Below are 23662 nucleotides of genomic sequence, written 5' to 3' on the forward strand. Positions count from 1 at the left end.
AACGGGAGGAGGAACCGGGGAGTCCCGACTCCTTCTCCTTGCCGTAGTCTCCATTGCACGGGGAAGAGGCCACACCCCCAAAGAGCCAAAAGCCGAAAAGCAAACATAGACACCCCCAAAACACCCAGAGCAGGCGCGCACACTTGCGCCGAGTGACTGGCGAGGGTTGGCGAGCGTGTGTGTGACCCACGCGGGCTGGCGAACGCTTGGACCTACCGGCAAGGCCTCACACAGACTGGCACCCATACGGCCTGCGAGGGAGTGCACAGAGGGGCAAGGGCAGGCGTAAACTGACCTACCCGCCGCGATTGCGGAGCAGCCCACAAAATAAGTAGAGCTGCCCAGAGTCCCTGGAGGAGAGACCAGAAACAGGATTAACCGGAGAGTCCTAGAACTGATTTCCTCCCATTTCCGTAGTCCCCATTTGGCGAGGGCAAGCAACGCACCCAAAGAGCCAAAAGCGGGGAAAACACACAATAGAAGACCCTAAACTGACCAGTGCCGCGAAGCTCGCGTGCCAGGGAGGCCAGATGAGCACGGGAGGTCGCGAATAAGCCCCCTGGTCTGGGGCAAACACATGCGAGCCCAGGCAGGTGGGGGACCCTGCCGCGCTGGGAATGCGCTCAAGGAGCTCTCGTGAGAGCGCAGAGAGATCCCAAAAAATAGCCCAGCCCTGACCAAAGGGGTCACAGAGCTGCTCCAAGCAGGAGTCAGACACAGGCATTAGACTCCTGAAAGGCTCAAACAAACAACCCAAGGCCCTATAGGGTCAACAACTGACATCATCAGAGGCAAGCCCAGAAAGAAAAGTAAAGGACAAAAATACTTAACAGACTCTCACAAAAATGGGAAGAAAAAGAAGTTCCCCCCAAATGAGTGGAAAAGGGGACTCCCCACAGAGAGAGCTCAATGAAATAGAGGCAAGGGAACTATCAGATATGGAATTTAAAACAATGGTTCTAAGGAAGCTCAATGAGCTCAGCCAGCTCAAAGATAACTATGAGAAACTGCAGAGAAACTATCAGGATCTTACAGCAAACTATATCAGCCTGGAAAAGGACATAGAAACTATCAAGAAGACACAAGAGGATATGAAGAATACCATTTCTGAATTGAAGAACACAGTAGAAGGAATCCAAAGCAGGCTGGATGAAGCTGAGGATCGAATCAGTGAGATGGAGGACAAGGTAGAAAAAAGCTCCCAGAAAGAACAAGAAATGGAAAAACGGCTCAAAAAGAATGAAGAAGCATTTAGGGAAATGCAGGACAACCTGAAACGCAATAATATCCGTATAATAGGGATACCAGAAGGAGAAGAAGAGGAGCAAGGAATAGAGAACCTCCTCGAAAAAGTAATGATGGAAAATTTCCCTAATTTGAGGAGAGAAAGACTCTCATGGATCCAGGAGGCACAGAGGACCCCACTCAAGAAGGACCCAAGGAGGTCCACTCCAAGACACATCATCATTAAAATGGCAAATGTCAAAGACAAAGAGAGAATCCTCAAGGCAGCAAGGGAGAAGGAGAAAGTAACATACAAGGGGGCCCCGATACGCCTAGGAGCTGACTTCTCAACAGAAACACTACAAGCCAGAAGGGAATGGCAACAAATATTCCAAGCCATGAAAAGCAAGGGCCTACAGCCAAGGCTGCTCTACCCAGCTAGGCTCTCCATTAAAATAGAAGGAGAAATACGGAGTTTCCCAGACAAAAGAAAGCTAAAAGAATACATCTCTACCAAACCAGCACTCCAAGATATGCTAAGGGGACTGGTTTAAGCAGATGAAGGAAAAGAATGAGACAGAGAGGAACACAAGTACAAAGAGAAAAGATGAGTAAGTTTCTATCAGTAATATCTCTCAATGTGAATGGACTAAATGCCCCAATCAAAAGACACAGGGTAGCTGAATGGATAAGAAAACATGACCCACACATATGCTGCCTACAAGAGACCCACCTCAGAGCAAAAGACCTACACAGATTGAAAGTAAAGGGATGGAAAACAATATTCCAAGCAAATGGACATGAGAAAAAGGCTGGCGTTGCCATACTTGTATCAGACAAAGTAGATTTCAAAGCAAAGGCCATAAAGAGAGACCCAGAGGGGCACTTTATCATACTTAAAGGAAGAATCTATCAAGAAGACATCAACATTGTAAACTTATATGCTCCCAATATAGGAGCCCCCCAAATTTATAAGGAAATTGTTGGATGACTTCAAAAAAGATATAGATAGCAACACACTGATAGTAGGGGATTTCAACACCCCACTGTCAAAAATGGACAGATCTTCCAAACAAAACATTAATAAACATATCGTGGCGCTGAATGAAACACTGAATCAAAGAGACTTAACTGACATATATAGAATCTTACATCCCAAAGAAGAAAAATACACATTCTTTTCAAATGCTCATGGCAGTTTTTCAAAGATAGACCACATGATAGGACACAAAGCAAGCCTCAGTAAATTCAGGAAAATTGAAATAATACCAAACTTTTTCTCAGACCACAAGGCCTTGAAACTCGAAATCAAACTCAAAGAGAAACTTCAAAAACTTGGAAACTCATGGAGACTGAACAGTACACTATTAAACAATGAATGGGTCAATAATGAGATAAGAGAAGAAATCAAAAAATTTCTGGAAACAAATGAAAATGGACAGACAACTGTCCAAAACCTATGGGACACAGCAAAGGCGGTCCTGAGAGGGAAGTTCATAGCAATACAAGCTTACCTTAAAAAGATAGAAACATTTCAAATAAAAGACCTAACACTACAACTTCAAGAACTGGAGAAACAACAACAAATAAATCCCAGAGCAAGTAGAAGGAAGGAAATAGTCAAGATTAGAGCAGAACTGAATGACATAGAGACAAAAAGAACAATTCAAAGGATCAACCAATCCAGAAGCTGGTTCTTTGAAAAGATTCATAAAGTGGACAAACCTTTAAGCAGACTCATCAAGAAAAAAAGGGAGAGGACCCAAATTAATATCAGAAATGAAAGAGGAGAAATAACAACTGATACCACAGAAATACAAATGATTATCAGAAACTATTATGAACAATTATATGCCAAGAAATTTGAAAATCTTGATGAAATGGACAAATTTTTAGAAAAGTATAATCTTCCAACACTGAAGGAGGAAGAAACAGAAAGCTTGAACAGACCGATAACAGTTGTGGAAATTGAAGCAGTAATCAAGAAACTCCCAGCACACAAAAGCCCAGGGCCAGACGGTTTCCCAGGAGAATTTTACAAAACATTTAAGGAAGAGCTAACCCCTGTCCTTCTCAGACTATTCCAAAAAATCCAAGAGGAGGGAAGACTGCCAGACTCCTTCTATGAGGCCAGCATCACCCTGATCCCAAAACCAGATAAAGACCCTACAAAGAAAGAAAACTACAGGCCAATTTCGCTGATGAACATAGATGCTAAAATCCTCAACAAAATATTGGCAAACCGCATCCAGCAATACATTCAAAAGATTATCCATCACGATCAAGTGGGATTCATCCCAGGGATGCAGGGATGGTTCAATATACACAAATCAGTAAACGTGATACACCACATAAATCAAAGAAAAGACAAAAACCACATGATCATCTCGATAGATGCAGAAAAAGCATTTGACAAGGTACAGCACCCATTTATGATCAAAACACTCAGCAAAATGGGAATAAATGGGGCATTCCTCAACGTAATAAAGGCCATATATGAAAAACCTACAGCCAATATCATACTCAACGGGCAAAAACTGAAAGCTTTCCCACTAAGATCGGGAACACGACAAGGATGTCCGCTCTCATCGCTTCTTTTCAACATCGTATTGGAAGTCCTAGCCACAGCGGTCAGACAAGAGAAAGAGATAAAAGGCATCCAAATAGGAAAGGAGGAAGTAAAACTATCATTGTTTGCAGATGACATGATAGTGTACATAGAGAACCCTGTAGACTCTACCAAAAAACTCCTCAACCTAATAAGTGAATTTGGCAAAACAGCAGGATACAAAGTCAACATTCAGAAATCAAAGGCGTTTTTGTACACCAGCAATGCAATAGAAGAAGAAGAAATCAGGAAAAATATACCATTCGATATAGCATGAAAAAAGATAAAGTACCTAGGGATAAATTTAACCAAAGACGCAAAAGACCTGTATGCAGAAAACTATGCAACATTGAAAAAAGAAATTAAGGAAGACACAAATAAATGGAAGCATATACCGTGCACATGGATTGGAAGAATTAATATCCTTAAAATGTCCATACTACCAAAAGCAATTTATAGATTCAACGCAATCCCTATTAAGATACCAATGACGTATTTCACAGAAATAGAACAGACATTTCAAAAATTTATATGGAACCATAAACGACCTCGAATAGCCGCAGCAATTTTGAGAAAGAAACACAAAGTAGGAGGGATCACAATACCGGACATCAAACTCTACTACAAAGCCACTATACTCAAAACAATCTGGTACTGGCACAAGAACAGACCCATAGACCAGTGGAACAGAATAGAAAGCCCAGAAATAAGCCCAGGTCTCTATGGACATCTAATATTCGACAAAGGGGGCAGAAGCATAAAATGGAGCAATAACAGCCTCTTCAACAAATGGTGTTGGGAGAGCTGGATGGCTACATGCAAAAAATTGAAATTGGATGATCAGCTGACACCATACACAAAAATAAACTCAAGATGGATAAAAGACTTAAATATAAGTCGCAACACCATCAAAGTCCTAGAGGAGAACATTGGCAGGAAACTCTCAGATGTCCCACGCAGCAATTTTTTCACTGATATGTCTCCTAAAGCAAGGGACATAAAGGAAAGAATAAACAAGTGGGACCTCATCAAAATAAGAAGCTTCTGCACGGCTAAAGAAAACATCAGCAAAATGAAAAGGGAGCCAACCATTTGGGAAAATATATTTGCTAATGATACATCAGATAGAGGTTTGATCTCCAAGATATACAAAGAACTCACTCGACTTTACTCCAAGAAGACAAACGATCCAATCAAAAAATGGGCAAAGGACCTGGGCAGATGCTTTTCTAAGGAGGAGATACAGAGGGCCCAGAGGCATTTGAAAGGATGCTCTGCATCACTAGCCATCAGAGAAATGCAGATCAAAACCACCATGAGGTACCACCTCACACCGGTCAGAATGGCCATCATAAACAGATCCACAAACAACAGGTGCTGGCAAGGCTGTGGAGAAAAGGGAACCCTAGTCCACTGTTGGTGGGAATGCAGACTGGTGCAGCCATTGTGGAAAGCAGTGTGGAATTTCCTCAAAAAGCTGAAAATGGAACTGCCTTTTGATCCAGTGATTCCCCTGCTGGGACTATACCCTGAGAACACCAAAACGCCAATACAAAAGAACCTATGCACCCCAATGTTCATAGCAGCACAATTTACAATAGCCAAGTGTTGGAAGCAACCTAAATGCCCATCAGTAGATGACTGGATCAAAAAATTATGGTACATATACACAATGGAATACTACGCAGCAGAAAGAAAAAAGAAGTACTAAACTTTGCGACAGCATGGATGGAACTGGAGAGCATCATGCTAAGCGAAATAAGCCAGGGGGCGAAAGACAAATACCATATGATCTCACCTATAAGCGGAACCTAACCAACAATGCAAAGAAGCAAGGAAAATACGACCAGCAACACTGAAAGGAAAAGAAATCAACAGAGACAAGAGGGAAGGTGGGGGGCAGGGAAAGGGAAGGGAAGGGGAAAGTCAAGGAACATATAGCAAGGACTCATGGACAAAACCAAAGGGGAAGAGCTGAGGGAGGGAAGGTGGGAGGGGGCAAGGGAAAGAGGTGGGGGGAAGGCAGAGACAAATGTATTTAAAAAGTAAATAAATTAATTAAAAAAAAAAAAAAAAGAATGTTGCTTGCTACCTTGAAAAAAATGCTTTCACTTTAAGTGGACATTTCCCTGTACAAATAGCCAGTAAGTTCATCACTGTAATGAATCTTCCTGTTTCCTCTCTTCCATTTCAAAATCATATAACCTTGAGATTTGGTCTGTTCTCTTTTAATGTAAATACCCTAAAGGCAAAAGAGCTTCTTTGGTCAAAAGAAGCCACCTTGGACATTTACCCACCAATCTGGTATTATGCTTAATCATTAGTTTACATCTTCTATCTCAAATCATAAATTCAACACTATTCTTTCACAAGATTACATTTAGGCTGAAAACAGTGGTTACATATGTTCACAAAATTAAATAGATATTAGTGAGAGATCCAAGAAATTTTATGTATATGAACCCTAGTTTTATATTGTTTTTATTGGTGGTAGTTTCCTTAACTATTTTTTAAAGCCTATGATTATTCCTGAAATCTTCATTGCCCACTGATAACAATAAAAGTTTTCTTCTAAGGTCTGTCAAACAAAAAGGTGTGTTTAAAAATCTTAAGAATTTTAGAGTCTAGATTTGAAATTCAGTGTGCTAAAATAGTGACCCTAGTAATCTTTTCTTATGATATTTTTGCCACATTGCTAGGAAAAATAAGGAGAAAAATATACAACAACCCCCCAAGTAACAAGCTACTTGTGTTTTTACCCATTTCTTTGAGACCTCAAAGACTAAAGTCTCTCTGTCACATGTATCATGACTATAATTAGACGCTTATCCACAACAGCAAAATCATTTAAGACCATTAAAAAGGGAATGTATTAGATTTATAGCCTGTGTTTACTCTCAACCCATTCATTTTATTCTGATTTACATGAATTATGTAATGAAGAGATAATGGAAAAATGACTCATTAGTAAATATATTGATTTTCCAATCTATATACAATGGCTTATCTTTATTTGTAATTTCAAGTCTTCAAAAAGAATTTGTTGTAAGGATCACTTTCATTCTCAATTTAAAATACAGGCTAGGTGGCTCAGATGGTTGGGGCATAATCCAGTACACCAAAAAGTTGTGGGTCCAATCCCCTGCCAGAGAGCGTACAGAAGCAATCAATCAGTTTCTCTCTCACATTGATATCTCTCTCCCCTGCCTACCCTTTCCTCTCCCTCCCTCCCTCCCTCTCTAAAATCAATAAACATATCCTCAGGTTAGGATAAATAAATAAATAATAAAATATCTTCATTTTCTTCATTCATTTTTCTAAAAAAGAGTAATAGGAACCAACTCTGATGTGCACTGTACCTTTAAATGATTATTTGCAACTGCATCATGTAAGGGCAGAATTCCATCTAGATTTTCACAATTAACATTAGCACCAGCTTTTAACAACGCTACAATTATATCATTAGATCCCTCACTAGATGCCTTATGTAGTGGTGTCCAACCTAAAATAGAAAAAAGGAAAAAACAAAAGAAGCTGTGGCTTACAGATTGACATTCATGTAATGTAGCCACCATTAAGTTTATTTGCACTAATGGAATCAGCATCTATATTGATTCAAAAGTATATACTAGTGGAAAAGAAATAATATTGAAAACTATGGCCTTAAAATGTTTCATTTTTAAAAACAAACTGATCTCATAAAAATATTTTTATAGAAGTGCCAAAACAGAAGACTCACAGAACATTAAATATAATGGGACCAGAGTAAATATTAATCATATCAATTTGTTTCAATTCAGATATTAAAATACAGTAAGATCATGCCTGACTTTTCCACTCGTATCCTTCCATTGTCACATTTCTCTTTAAAATGAAATGTGATTCAACCAGTCTTTGAGTTTTTCCCTCTGAAATTCCTTACACATGATTCTTCTCGGATGAGCAAAGTGTCAAGAGATCAATTTAAAACTGGAAGTTTAAAATAAAATTAAGGGAGGAGAGAAGAAAGGAAAAGTAAAAAGAGAAGAGGAAAGGAAAAGGGACATAAAATGGAAAAAATTTTACAAGCTCTCCAAAGTTAGGGAATGGTATTAAAGTCTCCAAGGAAAAGGCCTAAATAAAGCTTCCCTTACTCCCCATTCTGTATACTCTCACTGAATGCTCCCAAATGTGTATTAAAAACTCTTTCAAAGAAGGTTATTTTACTGTGGGAACCAAGATTAATATTACTATTCAACTAGCAGTAAAAAAGATTGTTTAAAGTTAGCTGTTATATAGCAGCCAAATTCTAAATTGGGGTGGTGGGTGTGAAATGTGTATTTTAGTGAGTTCAAATTGTAAACACAATTAAAATTAAAAGAATCCGAACCTGCATTATCTTTTAGATTCACATCTGCTCCAGATTCTATTAGAACTTTCATCAGAGACAAATTTCCTCTTCTGGCAGCCAAATGAAGCTGGCTTTCCCCTCTGGCAGTCCTCTTATTGATCCCAGCTGTTTTCATTTCTGTAAATTTGCCAAGCAAAACTGAGGCCGCTTTTCTGCCAAAGGCTGATTATTATAAAGGAACTTAGAAAATACATAACAACTTCCTCAAAATATCCTAAGTAGGGTGCATGACACAGAAGCATAAATTAATATTACCATTACTGTTACTATTTTAAAATATAACTGAGACACAGTTCTTCAACTTCTGAAGAAATTATAGGACATCTAAGCACAAATTCATTCTAGCAGTTGTTCAGTCACTCTATCATATGCTTGATTAAAACAAATAAACTTGTTTCAATTCTACACTCGTTTCACCCTTAGTAGCCCTTTAACAATGGATACATTTTTTCTTAAAACAAATTGTGATTTTTATAAAAATTCTCTTTGACAGCTATTCTCTTTCTTGGTGAGTCTGTTTCTGATTACTTAAGATGCCAAGAACCAAACTGTGGCCTATTGATTTATTATTTTTATTTCATAAAAAGTGAAGCATTATCTAAAGATTCTTTTTTAACTCTATTTCTTGCAAGACAAGTTAGATAGGCTTAAGCTGGAACTAAAAACAATGAACTGAACACGTTTTCCCCTATTTCCTCCTCAAACCATACTAAAGTGATGGTAAAAGTTTTAAAAAAAATATATGAAAGAAGCAGAAGAAGGAAAAATAGAGGACAAAGACTTCAAGAAATTTGGGGGAATTGGAAAGTCACAATGGAGAAGAGTTAACTTGTGGCAAAGCGGGGAATGGTTCACAGGAGGAATTTGCTGAGGAAGGGAGCCAATCCTCACCCAGGCACTCAGCACTTGAGGGCATTAGGTACCATGAAAGGAAGCATGGAAACAGGGGGACTGACTGGAAAAGTGTATGTAGAGAAAAGTTGGAACTCCAAGTTGCTTTTTCCTCGACCCCAAATTGCCTGGCAACCACTCCTGCCACCCCAGATTCCCATCCCTAAACCAGGAACCTGGCGGGTAATTTTCTGTAGAGCTTGCATCAGAGGAGCTTCAAACGGAGACACTAGGCAAAGTAGAGGATTAGACTGATTATACAAAAACAACTATTCATTAAACCAGTAGTACTCAAAGTGGAGTCCCAGATCAGCAGTATCAGTATCACTTGGGAAACTTGTTAAAAATGCAAATTCTTCAGCCACCCTAAGCCTACTCTGGAGGGCAGACTTTAAGATGGCTTCTAATGATCCTTACCTTCTATTTATTGCAATGTTTTAAGGGGCTTTCCAGGAGACTCTGATGCAAGATAAGGCTTAAAGACTGCTGCATGAAACCATCAGACCCTTACTCTGCTTATGTCCTATATGTCAGCAACCAGGCATATAATGTCAGAGCAAGAGAAAAAAGATGGGAGGACTACTCTAACAAATAGATCATTTGTGTATATGAGTCACAGGGAAAACTGATACCCAGACAAAATTTCTAAAGTTTTTAGAAATTTGCATTCAGAAATTCTTTATTGGAAGAATAAAGACATATTTTATATATAATATATATTTCATGTTAGATGTATATTTCTAAATGGTAATATAAAGACTACCTAAGATGGTAGGTTTGCAGATTGTAAGTTTCAATTGAAAAATCTCTCCCAGTAATTGTTCCTGTGAATGACACAAATCTTTTCAACTTGTTCCTAGTATGTTTTGTAGCAAAGAAGGTAGGCATGTGATAAACATTTTGGGATAAAAACTCAGAAACTGCTCAATGTTAGTGCTGTCATAAATTTCAACAGCATTTTCCTGAAATTTGAAAATAACAAAATGTGGCAGAAAAAGGAAAGGAAACAAATGGGACTCACACTAAAATTCTTTATAAAGTCCACTGTAGTTAAAGCTGAGTATTTCATAATAGCATTATATTTTACATTTATTTAATAAAGTATTAATTACTTATTAATAAAGTATAATGTCATTAAGAAATACTCAGCTGTCTGAACTTTTTTATGTGGCCTGTTTTTTCCTCTCTAGAAGCTTTTTGGATCTTCTCTTTATTTTTTCTTTGAAATTTCACAATGAGATGTCTTATTTATTGTACTAGATACTTTGTGGCCCTTTCAATATGGAAGCTTCTGTTCTTTATTTCTTATATCTTTAATGATTTCATTTCTTATTTTCACTGTTCTCTCTGGATATCCTGAAGTGAGCTTCTAATTTTCTTTTCTCTCCTTATTTTCCAGTTTTCTCTACTTTTATTTTTTACAGTGGACTTGGAATGTTTTACCATCCAACTGTGCTACAGAGATCTGTATTTTTTAAAAAACCTTTCTGCTATTATGTTTTTAACATATTATTAAGGGCTTTCTATTGTTCTCTGTTCCTTTTGTCTATGCCTTTAAAAAAAGTTTCAGATATATCCTGATTCTTTTATCTGTTTCTTCTGGATTCCTTTGGTCTGTTTAGATCACTTTGATATCTCTTTTATACTGGGATTTTCTATAAATACATGTTAATTTTTCTCTATGAGAAAAACTAAAATGCTGACTGGAAATCTGTGGAGGATGAGGGAAGTGCAGCAGAGCTCAGGGCTTGGTAGAATTCACCCTTGGGTGATTGGGGCTTAGGTAAGATGGCCTTTGTCTTAGGGAATTACCAGGTGTTTTTGGAATTCTCTTCTCTTGGGCAGTTCAATTTATTAATTCAATAAAATATATACTTATTCAGGCACTGTACTCTAAAACAAAGAGAGAGAGAGAGAGATGAAACACAACAGAAATTTATTATCTCATAGTTCTGGAGACCAGAAGTCCAAAACCAAGGGGTCAGCAGGTCTACACTCTCTCTAGAAGCTCTAAGGGACAATCCTTCCTTGACTGTTCCAACTTCTGATGGATATCAGAATTCCTTGACTCCCTTGATTTTGGCTACATTGCTCCTCTGCCTCCATCTTCACATCGTCATCTCCTTTCCTGTGTGTCTCAAAGTTTCTGTTTTTCTTTTATGAAAACACTTGTAATTAGATTTAGGGCCCACTGAATAATTCTGAATGATCTCCTCATTTCAAGATCTAAATTACATCTGCAAAGATTCAAGATGGCAGAGGAGTAAGTGGAAGCTACACTAACTGAAGTAGTCCAGCCTATTGTTCAGCACATAACTAGCTCCAAGGACTGTCAAAGCATAGTTAGCTTGACCATACTTCCAAACACAAACAGTTCATTCATATGACCCAAAGAAACTAGTGGCTATGCTTTTAAATATTTCCTTATGTTAAAAGAGCTCAGTGGATGTAGCTATGAGATGTGAAACAGTTTACCCCTACTGCCCACTCTCAGAATTTGTGTGGTTTATCTCCTTTAAAATAACAAATTAGAAATCAGAGGCAGAAATATCATAAGAACGTATCTAAAGATTAACAGATTCGTAAGTGGTGCTTTATAGTGAAACCATCTGAAACTATAGCTGAAATAATTTTATAACTTAGTGAATGACTAAACAAATAAACAAATAAATCTGAAAGTTTAGAAATGTCCTGAAGTAGAGTAGGTTTCTGGGCTTGGCCATGTAAACATTTACCAATAACAGTACAGGAATACAAACCTTGGCTGCAGGCAGCTTTCGAGAAATTTTGTCTTTTCTTGAAATTCTGAACTTTATAATGTTCTTGTATGTTAGCAGGTATATGAATTTCTGAATCTGTTTTATCTTTTTTCCCTTCACAATTTCTTACAGTGTTTTCATCTCCATTGATATTATTAGTTAACTCTTCATCTGAAAAACAAACATTTTGCCTTATCAGTGTGGTAGTTCTCATTACTGGTTACATGACTAGAAAAAAGTCTAGTCATGTAACTGTTTTGAGGTTCTGTTCCTAGCTGGACTGTTTTCTTTTTAAGGGAATGAAAAACTTTAAAAATGTTTTTATATAACAAATGTAAATTAGTTTGCCAAATGCAATTCTGATGGGAATTCAGTGAATTGTTAAAATCACTGGAGCTAACAATTTCCTGCTTTGAAAATGTTGTTTCCTAAGATAAGTCCACACTAAAAACAAACATAAAATTGATATAATTACTGTTTATTAACTTTTGTCAATATCAATTGAGCAACTCTCTTTGATAATAATGGTTTGACTTTCAAAGTAAACACTAACAGCATCCCCAAATTATAGCTCACATGTCCTCATTCTTGTTAGTTTGGTCATAAGTTGAGTGAAATTCAGTTGGAAATTTCTATAAAATAAGGAAATCTACAGCAAATGTGTACAAATCTAGAAATACTACTAATACCTGGTTTGTGAGAAATTTTCTTCTCTTCTCTTTGACTAACTTGTGAGACGTTGGTCAATTCTTTATTCATATTGTCAGTGGAATGAAAATCTACATTATGTATGTTTTCGTTCTCTGGAAGGTCTTTTTTCCTTTTTTCAACTTTAGTTGTTTCTGTCACTTGAGAATGGACAACTGTGGATAAAGGCGCATTTGAAGAATTTGTTTTTTGGCCTTCATCAGTGTAATTCCTTTTAGCATCTTCTTTCTTATTCCTCCTTTCCACAATATGTGTCTCTATTTGATTCATTAAAGGAGTTGGCACTCTGGGGCTACAACAATCCTGAGATCTTGTGAATTGCTCCACATGACTAGTCAACTTTGAAACTTCATGTGTTGAAAGTGTTCTTGTACAAGCCAAGGAAGTATGCTCAGGATTCCCATGTGAGTGATCAAAAGAAGTTCCATACATGCAGCATTCATAATTTGCAACGTGTGGTTCAGAAACAGCTATAGCTATATTATCTGAATTGGAAAAATTGATGGCTTCCTGTTGTGGAAGTATACTTAGGCCACCTGCTGTTAACTTATTTTCCTGTGAAAAATGGTCTTCAGAAGGTAAAAATTGTTGAAAATTCATTCCTTCTCTAGTTGTTATATCTTTATAATAATGGTGATTTTTGCAACCTGTAGAATATACCACCTTTTTAGATGTTTCAGTCTTCTCAGAGGTACAGCAGTTGCCATGAATATCATTATTAAAATTTTTCCACTTATTAAGGTCCTCTGTTTTCGCATCCAAGTTACTGTTTTCATGAGATTTATAAGGACTAATGTGCTGTTGTTCTCGATGAGTATGAGGCTGCTGATATGTAGTAACAATTGGTAATTTGGTTTCTTTATGTAAAGAATGTCCTGAGAAAGAAAGGGCTTTAACTTGGTCACTAGATTCTAATTCCAAGGACTGGAGTATTTCTTGATTTTCTGATAAATCTAGGGTCTGGGTATATGTCTCTTTGCGAATTGAACAAATCTCAATATTATTATCTAATCTATTTTTCAGGCTTGACAGAGCCGGGCTAAAAGGTTTACATGGCTCTTCTGGAAAGTCATCAAGGGTTTGGAGACTATGTTGCTGATGAGTAATCAATCTACTACAACTTCTGGAAGAAGAGATAGCTACTGTCTTTCTTGAGTTGCTTTCTTGGGTTGCACTATCTACTTGAGTGCTTTTTTTTTGTGCCTTTTTTCTTCCTTTATATTTAGACACATTTGTGCTGGTATTTTTGACACTATGGAGATTGTCTTTTCTGAGTCCTGTAGAGTATGCTTGGTTAACAGTTGATTGTTTATGCTTGGAGTTACCAAATTTCATGCTTTTGGAATCTTTTGGGTAATGTTCATATATATCTTCTTTCTTTATAAATAAACACTCTTTGCTTCCTTCATTATCTTTTACATGTTCTAGCTTCTGTTTGTTGGAATTTTCATCACAAACAAACTCAACACAATTTTTAGAACTGACTTTTGGTTTCTATAGAAACAAAATATACAGTTAGCTTTAATTGTCAGCTGTAGTTCTATATTCAATTCATTCTGGATTGTTCACAAATTAAACTATTACTCCATTCAATTTTATAATTTGACCTAATCACAGGGTCTACTGGGATATATACAACCTGACTCTTCAGAAAAGTAGATTAATAGTAGAAAAGTATATACAATAGACTCAGTATGTGTACTAATCTTTATTTTCTGGTGTAAATTTCAATTTCTTTTTACCAGTATTTTAGCTCGATCGACCTTATGAAGTATAATAAAAAATCTTAATCTACTTATAGGCTTTTGAAATAATCAGATAAAAGTTTCCTTGTAAGGAGACTTTACAAGAATACATTAGAAATACTCTTCTTTCCCAAATGTTATACAGATAGAGCTTGAATTTAAAAAGTTTCTTCCGCTCGTATTTGTGAGAGACTATATAGGTAGGGCAGCAGAAGAAGGGATTTAAAAACACAAAGACAGATATGCTCCTAAACTGGTCTGTATGGAAAAATTATTGTGGGCTGCTAAGATTAAAACAGGAACAATGCTTCCTGTCACTCACCACAACTGAAGCACCACATAAAGAGTAACTGTCCACCATGTGAAGTTTGAAGGGACAGATCAATGCCTTTGACTCTTGTACTGTGTTTAGGCCAAAGGAAATCTGACATGGTTGATAAACCTTATGGCTCCATGAAGAGGAAGAGAAAGCAAATGTCTACCAATATATCATTGTGCCCAGATACGCTACATTTACTACTTCCCAAATTTATGGCCCAGAACCCTCTGATTCTCATGTAATTATTCCAAAGTATCTTAAAGCAAAGATGAAGTCACTGTTCTTAATCCATGCTTCAGCAATCTTTCCCCTTTGATGATGTATAAAAAATAACCAGCAGGTGCATTCTATGAAAATGTTTATTGCTAAACAGATATATACCTTGTGCTGGTGTGCATCCTCTACCTCTAGTGGGTCACTGCTGTTCTTTTGAGAGAACAGAACTTCTGTTAAAAAAGAGAGAGAGAGAGAAATCAAGAAAATAGCCTCCAGTGGTCAGTATATAGACTTCTAAAATCCACAAGTCTCTTGCCATGAGAAAATCAGGTAGAATAAGTATAATTATGCAATAATTTTCTATTAAAATTCACACAAATAACATTACTATAATTTCCATATTTATCAGAAACCAAATACTGTCTTGAGGGATCTAAAAACATTTCTGTGGATAAAGCTAAATAGACCTAAAAAGTAATACTAAAAAAGGACACTGAACTCAGTATTTTTATATTCTCTAGAGATATGTCCGGATATTTAACTGTGTGAAAGCAACTTTTATAAGGCAAAAATTATTTAATTAATTGAATTACCATCATTCCCTAATGTTTACTTAATGAGGTTCAGTTTGTTCCTCTTATTTTCCAGTAAGATTGGGCTACCAAAAAGAAGTCTTTTGTCCTAAAGAACTATTTATTAATTGCTTCTTGGTGGCTTTAATTATCACTAAGTTATCTCTTTATTATAAAAATAGGGTGTTTTGATCCAGGTCTTAGTCCTTAGTCAATGGCATTCAAATAATCACCTCTTGGGAAAAATTCTATTAATATGTAGTTCAGTCAAAGTGAATGAAGCACACGTATCTCTTGAATGAAAAGAATTTGTTTTGTTTGGTTTCAAAGGACTGACACTCAATTTATTCAACAAATATTTACCAAATGCCTACTGTGTACATGGCACTTCAGTATTTATTACTACACAAAACAAAGATCCTTTCCTTCATGGAGCTTAGCTTCTAGTGGGGGAAGACCAAAAATAAAAAATAAGCAATTGTCCAATGTGTACGATGGTGTTAAGTGCCATGGGAAAAGGATAAATACAGCAGGTAAGAGGGACTAGAGAGAGTGTGGTAGTTCTAAAAATATGTTCATAAAAATTGTGATACTCTTCCTTTCAAGAGGTGAGGCTTAATTTTGCTGCCCAAGTGTAGGCCAGACTTAGTGACTCACTTCTAACAAATCAAATATGGCAAAAGAGATTGTATATCAATTCCAATATTAGGTTATAAAAAGGCTGTGGCTTTGTCTTGGGTGCATTTTCTCTTGGATTACTTGCTCTGAGCCAGCTATCAGGTTGTCAGCAGCCTTATGGAAAAGCTCATGTGGCAAGTAACTGAAGCTACCAGCTGACAACCAGCAAGGTACTGAAGCCTGTCGGTAATCATGTGAGTGAGCTGGAAAGTGGCTTTTCCTGCCGCACTGAGCCTTGAGATGACTGCAGCCCTCGCTGTTAGCTTGACTGCAGCCTGTGACAGACCCAGATACAAACCACTGAAATGAACGGCACTCAGATTTCTAACTCCGTGAAACTGTGAGAGATAATAAATGATGTTTAAAGATGCTAAGTTTTGTCGAATAATGGTAGATAACTAATTCAGTGGGGGTAGGAAAAAGGCAGTCTGCAATATTAAGTAGGGTGGTCCAGGCCTCAGTGAGAAGATGTGGGAGGATATCTAAGGAACAGCAAGGAGGCCAGTGTGACTAAACTAAAGTGACAGAGGTAGAGAGTTGTAGGAGAGGTTAACTGGTAGGGTGGCTGATAGTGCACTGTGTTTCTAGGCCTGGCATTTCTTCTAGATTAAATGGAGAGCTATTGCAGGGTTTTGAGCAGAGAAATGCAGTAATGCATTAATTAAATTGGTTATACTAGCACATGTAGATTTTTAAAACTGAGAGGAAAAAAGCCCCTTCTTGCTTCCAGACTCCCTCAGAAAATTTGCCTGTTAGGTTGGCTCCCAGAAAAAAAATTTTTTTTTACAAAAAAAATATAACAGGTATTAAGGAGAACATAAAGAATATGCCATGTATTTAAGTTATTCTTATGTAACCTTTATATTGACAACTGCAGATCAAGTACTTTGGAGTTAATTTAAAAGTGTAATGGATGACAGGGCAACAGTATAGCCATAAGAAAAGATTCTTAGGGAATGGAAATAAACAATTTTGACTATATTCATTAACAAAGATACAGCCAAATATAATTTACATCACATAATGCTATTCAGCCTAAGGATTATGGGGAGTGTCAGAATTTTGCAGAAGTTCTCTTAACCATTTCCTGTGCACAACCTGGGGAAAAGTACATTTGGTATTACCTTTCTTTTTCTTTTAGGAGTCCTTCAGTTATGACATTTGTAAACAAGTCAGTCTGCTTTATTAAAGAAATGGAGCAAGGACATCACTGGGTGCATTTTCTCAAAACTTATAAGGAAAACAAATTTAATTTCTATAATTGTAAATTCAATTTCTGTAACTTTCTACCAACACGAACAAATGTAACAAAGCAGTTTAATCTTACCTGTAATAAGATGTTTCTGATGTTTAGGAACATATCTCTCAAGAAGACGCTTCATACGTGCATCTTTGGCCTCATCCAAAGCACACTTTTCATTGTCACTTCTAAATAATGGATCAGCTCCATTCAAAAGAAGTAACTCTGCCACCTAGAGGAAGACTCATATGAAGGAAGCCAGACAAAAGGTATATTATTGTTAAATGTGCGACAGCATACCACTCTAAACAACATCAGATATTTCTTTCAACAATACAAAGTTTGATTTTACCTATAACATATTGCCCAATAAAAAGTTTAATGTAATTGCTACTGAATCATAATTTGTTGATATACATATCCCTTTTTTTACAAACAAAAAAAAGAAAGAGGGAGGGAAAGAAGGAGAAGAAGAAAGAAGGGAAGAAAGGAAAAAAGGAAGGAGGAGAGGAAGGAAGGGAGGAAAGGAAATGTTTGTATTTCAGCTGCTGGTAAAATGGGGCTAGAAGATAAACCAAGAATGAGGATGGGATTCTGCAGTAGTAAATGTTAGTATACCAGGTTCTGGGAGATAGTCATGTTTTCCACCTACATCTGTGTTGCTGCTGCTCCTTCTCAGAGAAAAATAACCCCTCTCTTCTTTCAGGTACATATTTTGCAATAGTGCCTAATATACTCTATATTATTTTTTGGACATCTCTCTGTGTGTTACCGTCATCTGCAGCATAAATGGTGCGCTTCCAGCAGCAGAGGAAGTGGAACAGGGACAACTTGGCCTCAGGAACAGGCCAGGTTTTGGGGCCCCTGCTCTTGGTAGTCACAAATGTGATTTGCCCCAGAGGTGACCCATATGATGACTGCCAATGAGAACCAGGAGATGGAAATGGAAGCATTACATTCTACATATGAAAGAGATGACAGTTTTGGGGAGTTAAGTCCAGTTTCATTTCAATATAAAGTGAAAATAGTGATCCCAAAGCCTTTTTAATAGAGATTTCCTGGACAGAAACATATCCTCAGAGACCTCCAATTACATTTATGAACACTTTTTTTTTAACAGGACCATATCCTCAGCTGAAAAGAAGACTGTATTAGCCAAGGAAGCATGGAAGTTAATCTTTGCACTGCTATGACCTACACATTGTTCAAATATGCAAGGACAATAAAGAACAGTTCATGGAGAATCACTATCCCATTAATTCTTCAGCATCCACAAGCAATATCGTCTTAGTTGAACTTCATAAGACAGTCTCATCAAGTAAGGAAAAAAGACAAAAGAGAATAATTTTAGAAAGCTCAGAAATGTATGCTGGTAGATAGAACAAATCAGAAAGGAGAACTTCCTTGAGGATGGAACTGGATTGATTGAGATGAAGCATTTAAGCAAAACTGACTCTAAAGATGACGAATAGTATTTGGAATTTGAAACAAGGGAAGGACATCCTTTAAAAAGAAATTGAGTTCAAAATCTTTTGTTACTCTTCCTGGTATTGAGGCGGCTTCTATAAGATATAGACGCTAAATAACATTTATTAAACAATGAATGGGTCAACAATGAGATCAAGGAAGAAATAAAAAGATACCTTGAAACATATGAAAATGAGGGCATCACAATTCAAAATCTGTGGAACTGGGAAAGCAATCCTAAGAAGGAAATACATGGCATTACAGGCCTATCTCAAAAAAAAAACAAGAAAAAGTTCCAATAAATAACCTATCTGTATACTGAAAGGAACTTGAAAAAGAACAACAAACAAAACCCAAAGTGAGTAGAAGGAAGGAAATAATAAAGATCAGACCAGAAATAAATGAAATAAAGTCTAAAAAAAAAATACAAAAGATCAATGAATCCAAGAGCTGGTTCTTTGAAGAGATAAACAAGATTGACAAATCTTTAACCAGACTCATCAAGAGAAAAAGAGAAAGGACCCAAATAAATAAAAACAGAAATGAAAGAGGAGAAATAACTGACACCAAAGAAATACAAAGGACTGTAGGAAAATATTATGATTAATTTACATGCCAACAAGCTGGACAACCTGGATGAAATGGATAAATTCCTAGAAACATATAATCTCCAAAACTAAAACAGGAAGAATCAGAGAATCTGAATAGACAGATTACAACTAATGAAATTGAAGCAGTAATCAAAAAAACTCCCAAGAAAGAAAAGCCCTGAACCAGAAAGCTTCACAGGGGAATTTTACCAAATATTCCAAAAATTAACACCTCTTCTCAAACTATTTCATAAAATTCAAGAAGAGAAAAGTTTCCTAAACTCATTTTACAGGCCAGCATTATCTTAATTCCAAAACCAGTTAAAGACATACAAAGAAAGAAAATTATAGGCCAATACTCCTGATGAACATAGATACTAAAATCCTCAACAAAATATTAGCAAACTGAATACAGAAATGGATCATATACCATGATCAAGTGGGATTTATTTCAGGAACACAAGGTTGGTACAACATTCACAAATCAATAAATGTGATTCACCACATAAACAAAATGAAGGATAAAAACTACATGATCATATGAATAGATACAGAAAGGCATCTGATGAAATTCAACACTGATTTATGATCAAAACTCACAGCAAAATGGGATTAGTGGGAACATACCTAAACATAATAAAGGCTATATATATGACAAACCCACTGTCAGTTAGCATCATATTCCATGGTCAGAAACTATTAGCATTCCCCTTAAGATCTAGAGAAAGACAGGGATGTCTGCTTTCACCTCTCTTATTTTACATAGTACCGGAAGTCCTAGCCACAGCAATCAGATAGAAGGCATCCAAATTGGAAAGGAGAAGAAAACTATCTTCATTTGCAGATGATACGATGTTGCACATAGAGAATCCCAAAGATTCCACCAAGAAACTACAAGAACTGGAAAAGAATTCAGCAAAGTAGGATACAAAATTAATATCCAGACATCAGCTGTATTTTTATATGCCAATAACAAACTAACAGAAACAGAAATTAAGAAAACAATCCCATTCACAATTGCTACAAAAAGAGTAAAATACTTAGGAATAACCCTAACAAAGGATGTAAAAGACCTGTACACGGAAAAGATGCTGAAGAAAGAAACTGAAGAAGATACAAATAAGTGGAAGCACATACTGTGTTCATGGATAGGAAGAATTAACATCATTAAAATGTCCATATTACCCAAAGCAATCTATAGATTCAATGCAATTCCTAACAGGATTCCAATGATGTATTTCATAAATTAGAACAAATATTTCAAAATTTATATGGAACCACGAAAGGCCTCTCATAGCAACAGTGATCCTGAGAAAGAAGAACATAGTTGGAAGAATCATGATACCTAATGCCAAACTATACTACAAGGCCACAGTTATCAAAACAGCCTGTACTAGCATAAAAACAAACACATAAATCAATGGAATACAATAGAGAATCCAGAAATAAACCCACACCTTTTTAGTCAATTAATATTTAACCAAGGAAGCATACACATACAATGGGCTAAAGATAGTTTACTCAATAAATGGTGCTGGGAAAATTGGACAGATATGTGCAGAAAAATGAAATTAGACTGCCTTATACCACACAAATAAATTCAAAATGGATCAAAGACTTAAATGTTAGACCTGAAAACAGAAAAATCCTGGAAGAAAACATGTCAGCAAAATCTTGGACACTGGAGACTTCTGGCGAAGATGAAGGTGTAGGTAGATATCCTTTGTTTCCTCACACAACCAAAGAAGGACAACAACAAATTTAAAAACAAAAAACAACCAGAATTGCCAGAAAATTGAACTATACGGAAGTCCAACAACCAAGGAGTTAAAGAAGAAACATTCATCCAGACTGGTGGTAGGAGGAGCTGAGACAGACAGCTGGGGTGGAGAGGATGTGAGGCAAGGCAGCGGACTGGGCAGGCGAGGCTGTGGCCGGCAGACCAGACCCGGTGGTCTGACTTTCACATGCAGATAAGCCAGAAGGAACAGCAGGGAAGTGAGACAGACTGAGCTACTCAGGGCTTCAGCACAGGAAATTAAAGCCTCAAAACCTCTGGCTGTAAAATCCTGTGGGGATTGCAGCAGTGGGAGAAATTCCCAGCCTCACAGGAGAGTTCACTGGAGAGACCCACAGGGTCCTTGAATGCACACAAACCCACCTACTCAGGAATCAGCACAAAAAGGGCCCAATTCACTTATGGGTAATGGGGGAAGTGACTGAAAGCCAGCCAAGAGCCAAGCAAGCTGCATTGTTCCCCCCTCTGACCCCTCTCCCATATACAGTGCCACAAGACAGTGACGTGGGTTGCCTGCCCTGGCACATACCGAAGGCTCCATCCCTCACAATGTAAAAAAGTGTGCAGAGACAAAGAAATACAGCCCAAATGAAAGAACAGATCAACACTCCAAAAATAGAACTAAGTGATAAGGAGATAGCCAACCTATCAGATGCAGACTTCAAACACTGGTAATCAGGATGCTCACAGAAATGGTGGAGTATGGAAGCAAAATAGAGGAAAAAGTGATGGATATGCAAAGTGAAATAAAGAAAAATATACAGAGGACCAAGACTGAAGGAAACCAGAACTCAAATCCACAATTTGGAACAGAAGGAAGAAACAAGAATTAAAAAGAAATCAGGAGAGGATTAGGAACCACTGGGACAACATTAAACATTCTAACATCCAAATCATAGGGTTGCCATAAGGAGAAGAAGACCAAGAAATTGAAAACTTATTTGAAAAAATAATGAAGGAAAACTTCCCCAATCTGGCAAAGGAAATAGACTTCCAGAAAGTCCAGGAAGCTCAGAGAGTCCCAGAGAAATTGGACCCTAGGAGGAACACACCAAGACACATGGTAATTAAATTACCCAAGATCAAAGAAAAGGAGAGAATTTTAAAAACAGAAGATAAAAGGGGATACTTACCTACAGGAGAGTTCCCATAAGACTGACAGCTGATTTCTCAAAAGAAACCTTGCAGGCAAGAAAGGGTTGCGAAGAAGTATTCAAAGTCATGAAAAGCAAGGACCTACATCCAAGATGACTCCATCCAGCAAAGCTATCATTTAGAATGGAAGGGAAGATAAAGTGCTTTCTAGAAAAGGTCAAGTTAAAAGAGTTCATCATCATCAAGCCCTTATTATATGAAATGCTAAAGAGACTTATCTAAGGAAAAGAAGAAAATCAAAACTATAAACAGTAAAATGACAACAAATTCACAACTATCAACTCTGAACCTAAAAAAACAAAAACAAACTAAGCAAACAACTAGAACAGGAACAGAATCACAGAAATGGAGATCACATGGAGGATTATCAGCTGGGAAGGAGACAGGGGAGAATGGGGGAAAAGGTACAGGGAATAAGAAGCAACAAGCGTAGGCACAAAATAGACAGGAGGTTAAGAATAGTATAGGAAATGGAGAAGCCAAAGAACATACATGTGTGATCCATGGACATGAACTCAGGGGTGGGGAATGCTGATGGGAGGGATGGGGTGCAGGGTGGAGGGGGATAAAGGGGAGAAAAATAATGGGACAACTGTAATAGCATAATCAATAAGTTATACTTTAAAAAGATCTTGGAAATAGCTCATAGTTATTTTTTATGGCATATATCTCCTCAGGCAAGGGAAACAACAACAACAACAACAAATGGGACTACATCAAACAAAAAAGTTTTGCCCAGCAAGGGAAATCATCAACAAAATAAAAAAGACAACCCACAGAATGGGAGAACATTATTCGCCAATACACCTGATAAGGGGTTATTATCCAAAATTTATAAAGTATTTACAAAATTCAACACCAAAACAACAAACATCCTAATTAAAAAATGGGCAAAGGATCTGAATAGACACCTCTCCAAAGAGGACACAGAGTTAGCCAATAGACATATGAAAAGATGCTCATGTCACTAATCATCAGAGAAATGCAAATTAAAACCACAATGAGATACCATCTCCCACCTCTCAGAATGGCTATCATCAATAAATCAACAAACAAGTTCTGGTGAGGTACAGAAATGGAGAGCCCTTTTGTACTGTTGGTGGGAATGCAGATTGGTGCAACCACTGTGGAAAGCAGTATGGAGATATCTCAAAAAATTAAAAATGGATCTGCCTTTTGACCCAGTGATCCCACTTCCGGGAATATATCTGAAGGAACCCAAAACACTAATTCAAAAGAACATAAACACTCCTATGTTCATTGCAGCATTATTTACAATCACCAGGATATGGAAGCAGTCCA

At 37.1% G+C, this 23662-nt stretch overlaps 1 protein-coding gene and 1 pseudogene across 1 annotated transcript in view; one reads left to right on the top strand and one right to left on the bottom strand.

Moving 5' to 3' along the window:
• The window catches only part of ANKRD31 (ankyrin repeat domain 31), a 128427-nt gene that overhangs the window by 40868 nt on the left and 63897 nt on the right, over positions 1-23662 (bottom strand). Inside the window, exons 12-17 of the mRNA XM_054578257.1 lie at positions 17438-17582; positions 15026-15087; positions 12562-14074; positions 11873-12043; positions 8202-8339; positions 7192-7334 (exon numbers count right to left, since the gene is read on the bottom strand). Of these exons, the coding sequence (XP_054434232.1) occupies positions 7192-7334; positions 8202-8339; positions 11873-12043; positions 12562-14074; positions 15026-15087; positions 17438-17582 (2172 nt within the window). The remainder of the gene's footprint in view (positions 1-7191; positions 7335-8201; positions 8340-11872; positions 12044-12561; positions 14075-15025; positions 15088-17437; positions 17583-23662) is intronic.
• LOC129074445 (RWD domain-containing protein 4-like) lies at positions 18264-18822 on the top strand (annotated as a pseudogene).

The sequence above is a fragment of the Pteronotus mesoamericanus genome, unplaced genomic scaffold (genome assembly GCF_021234165.1).
Source record: "Pteronotus mesoamericanus isolate MK-2021 breed Mesoamerican mustached bat unplaced genomic scaffold, CSHL_Meso_final contig_50, whole genome shotgun sequence".
NCBI lineage: Eukaryota > Metazoa > Chordata > Mammalia > Chiroptera > Mormoopidae > Pteronotus > Pteronotus mesoamericanus.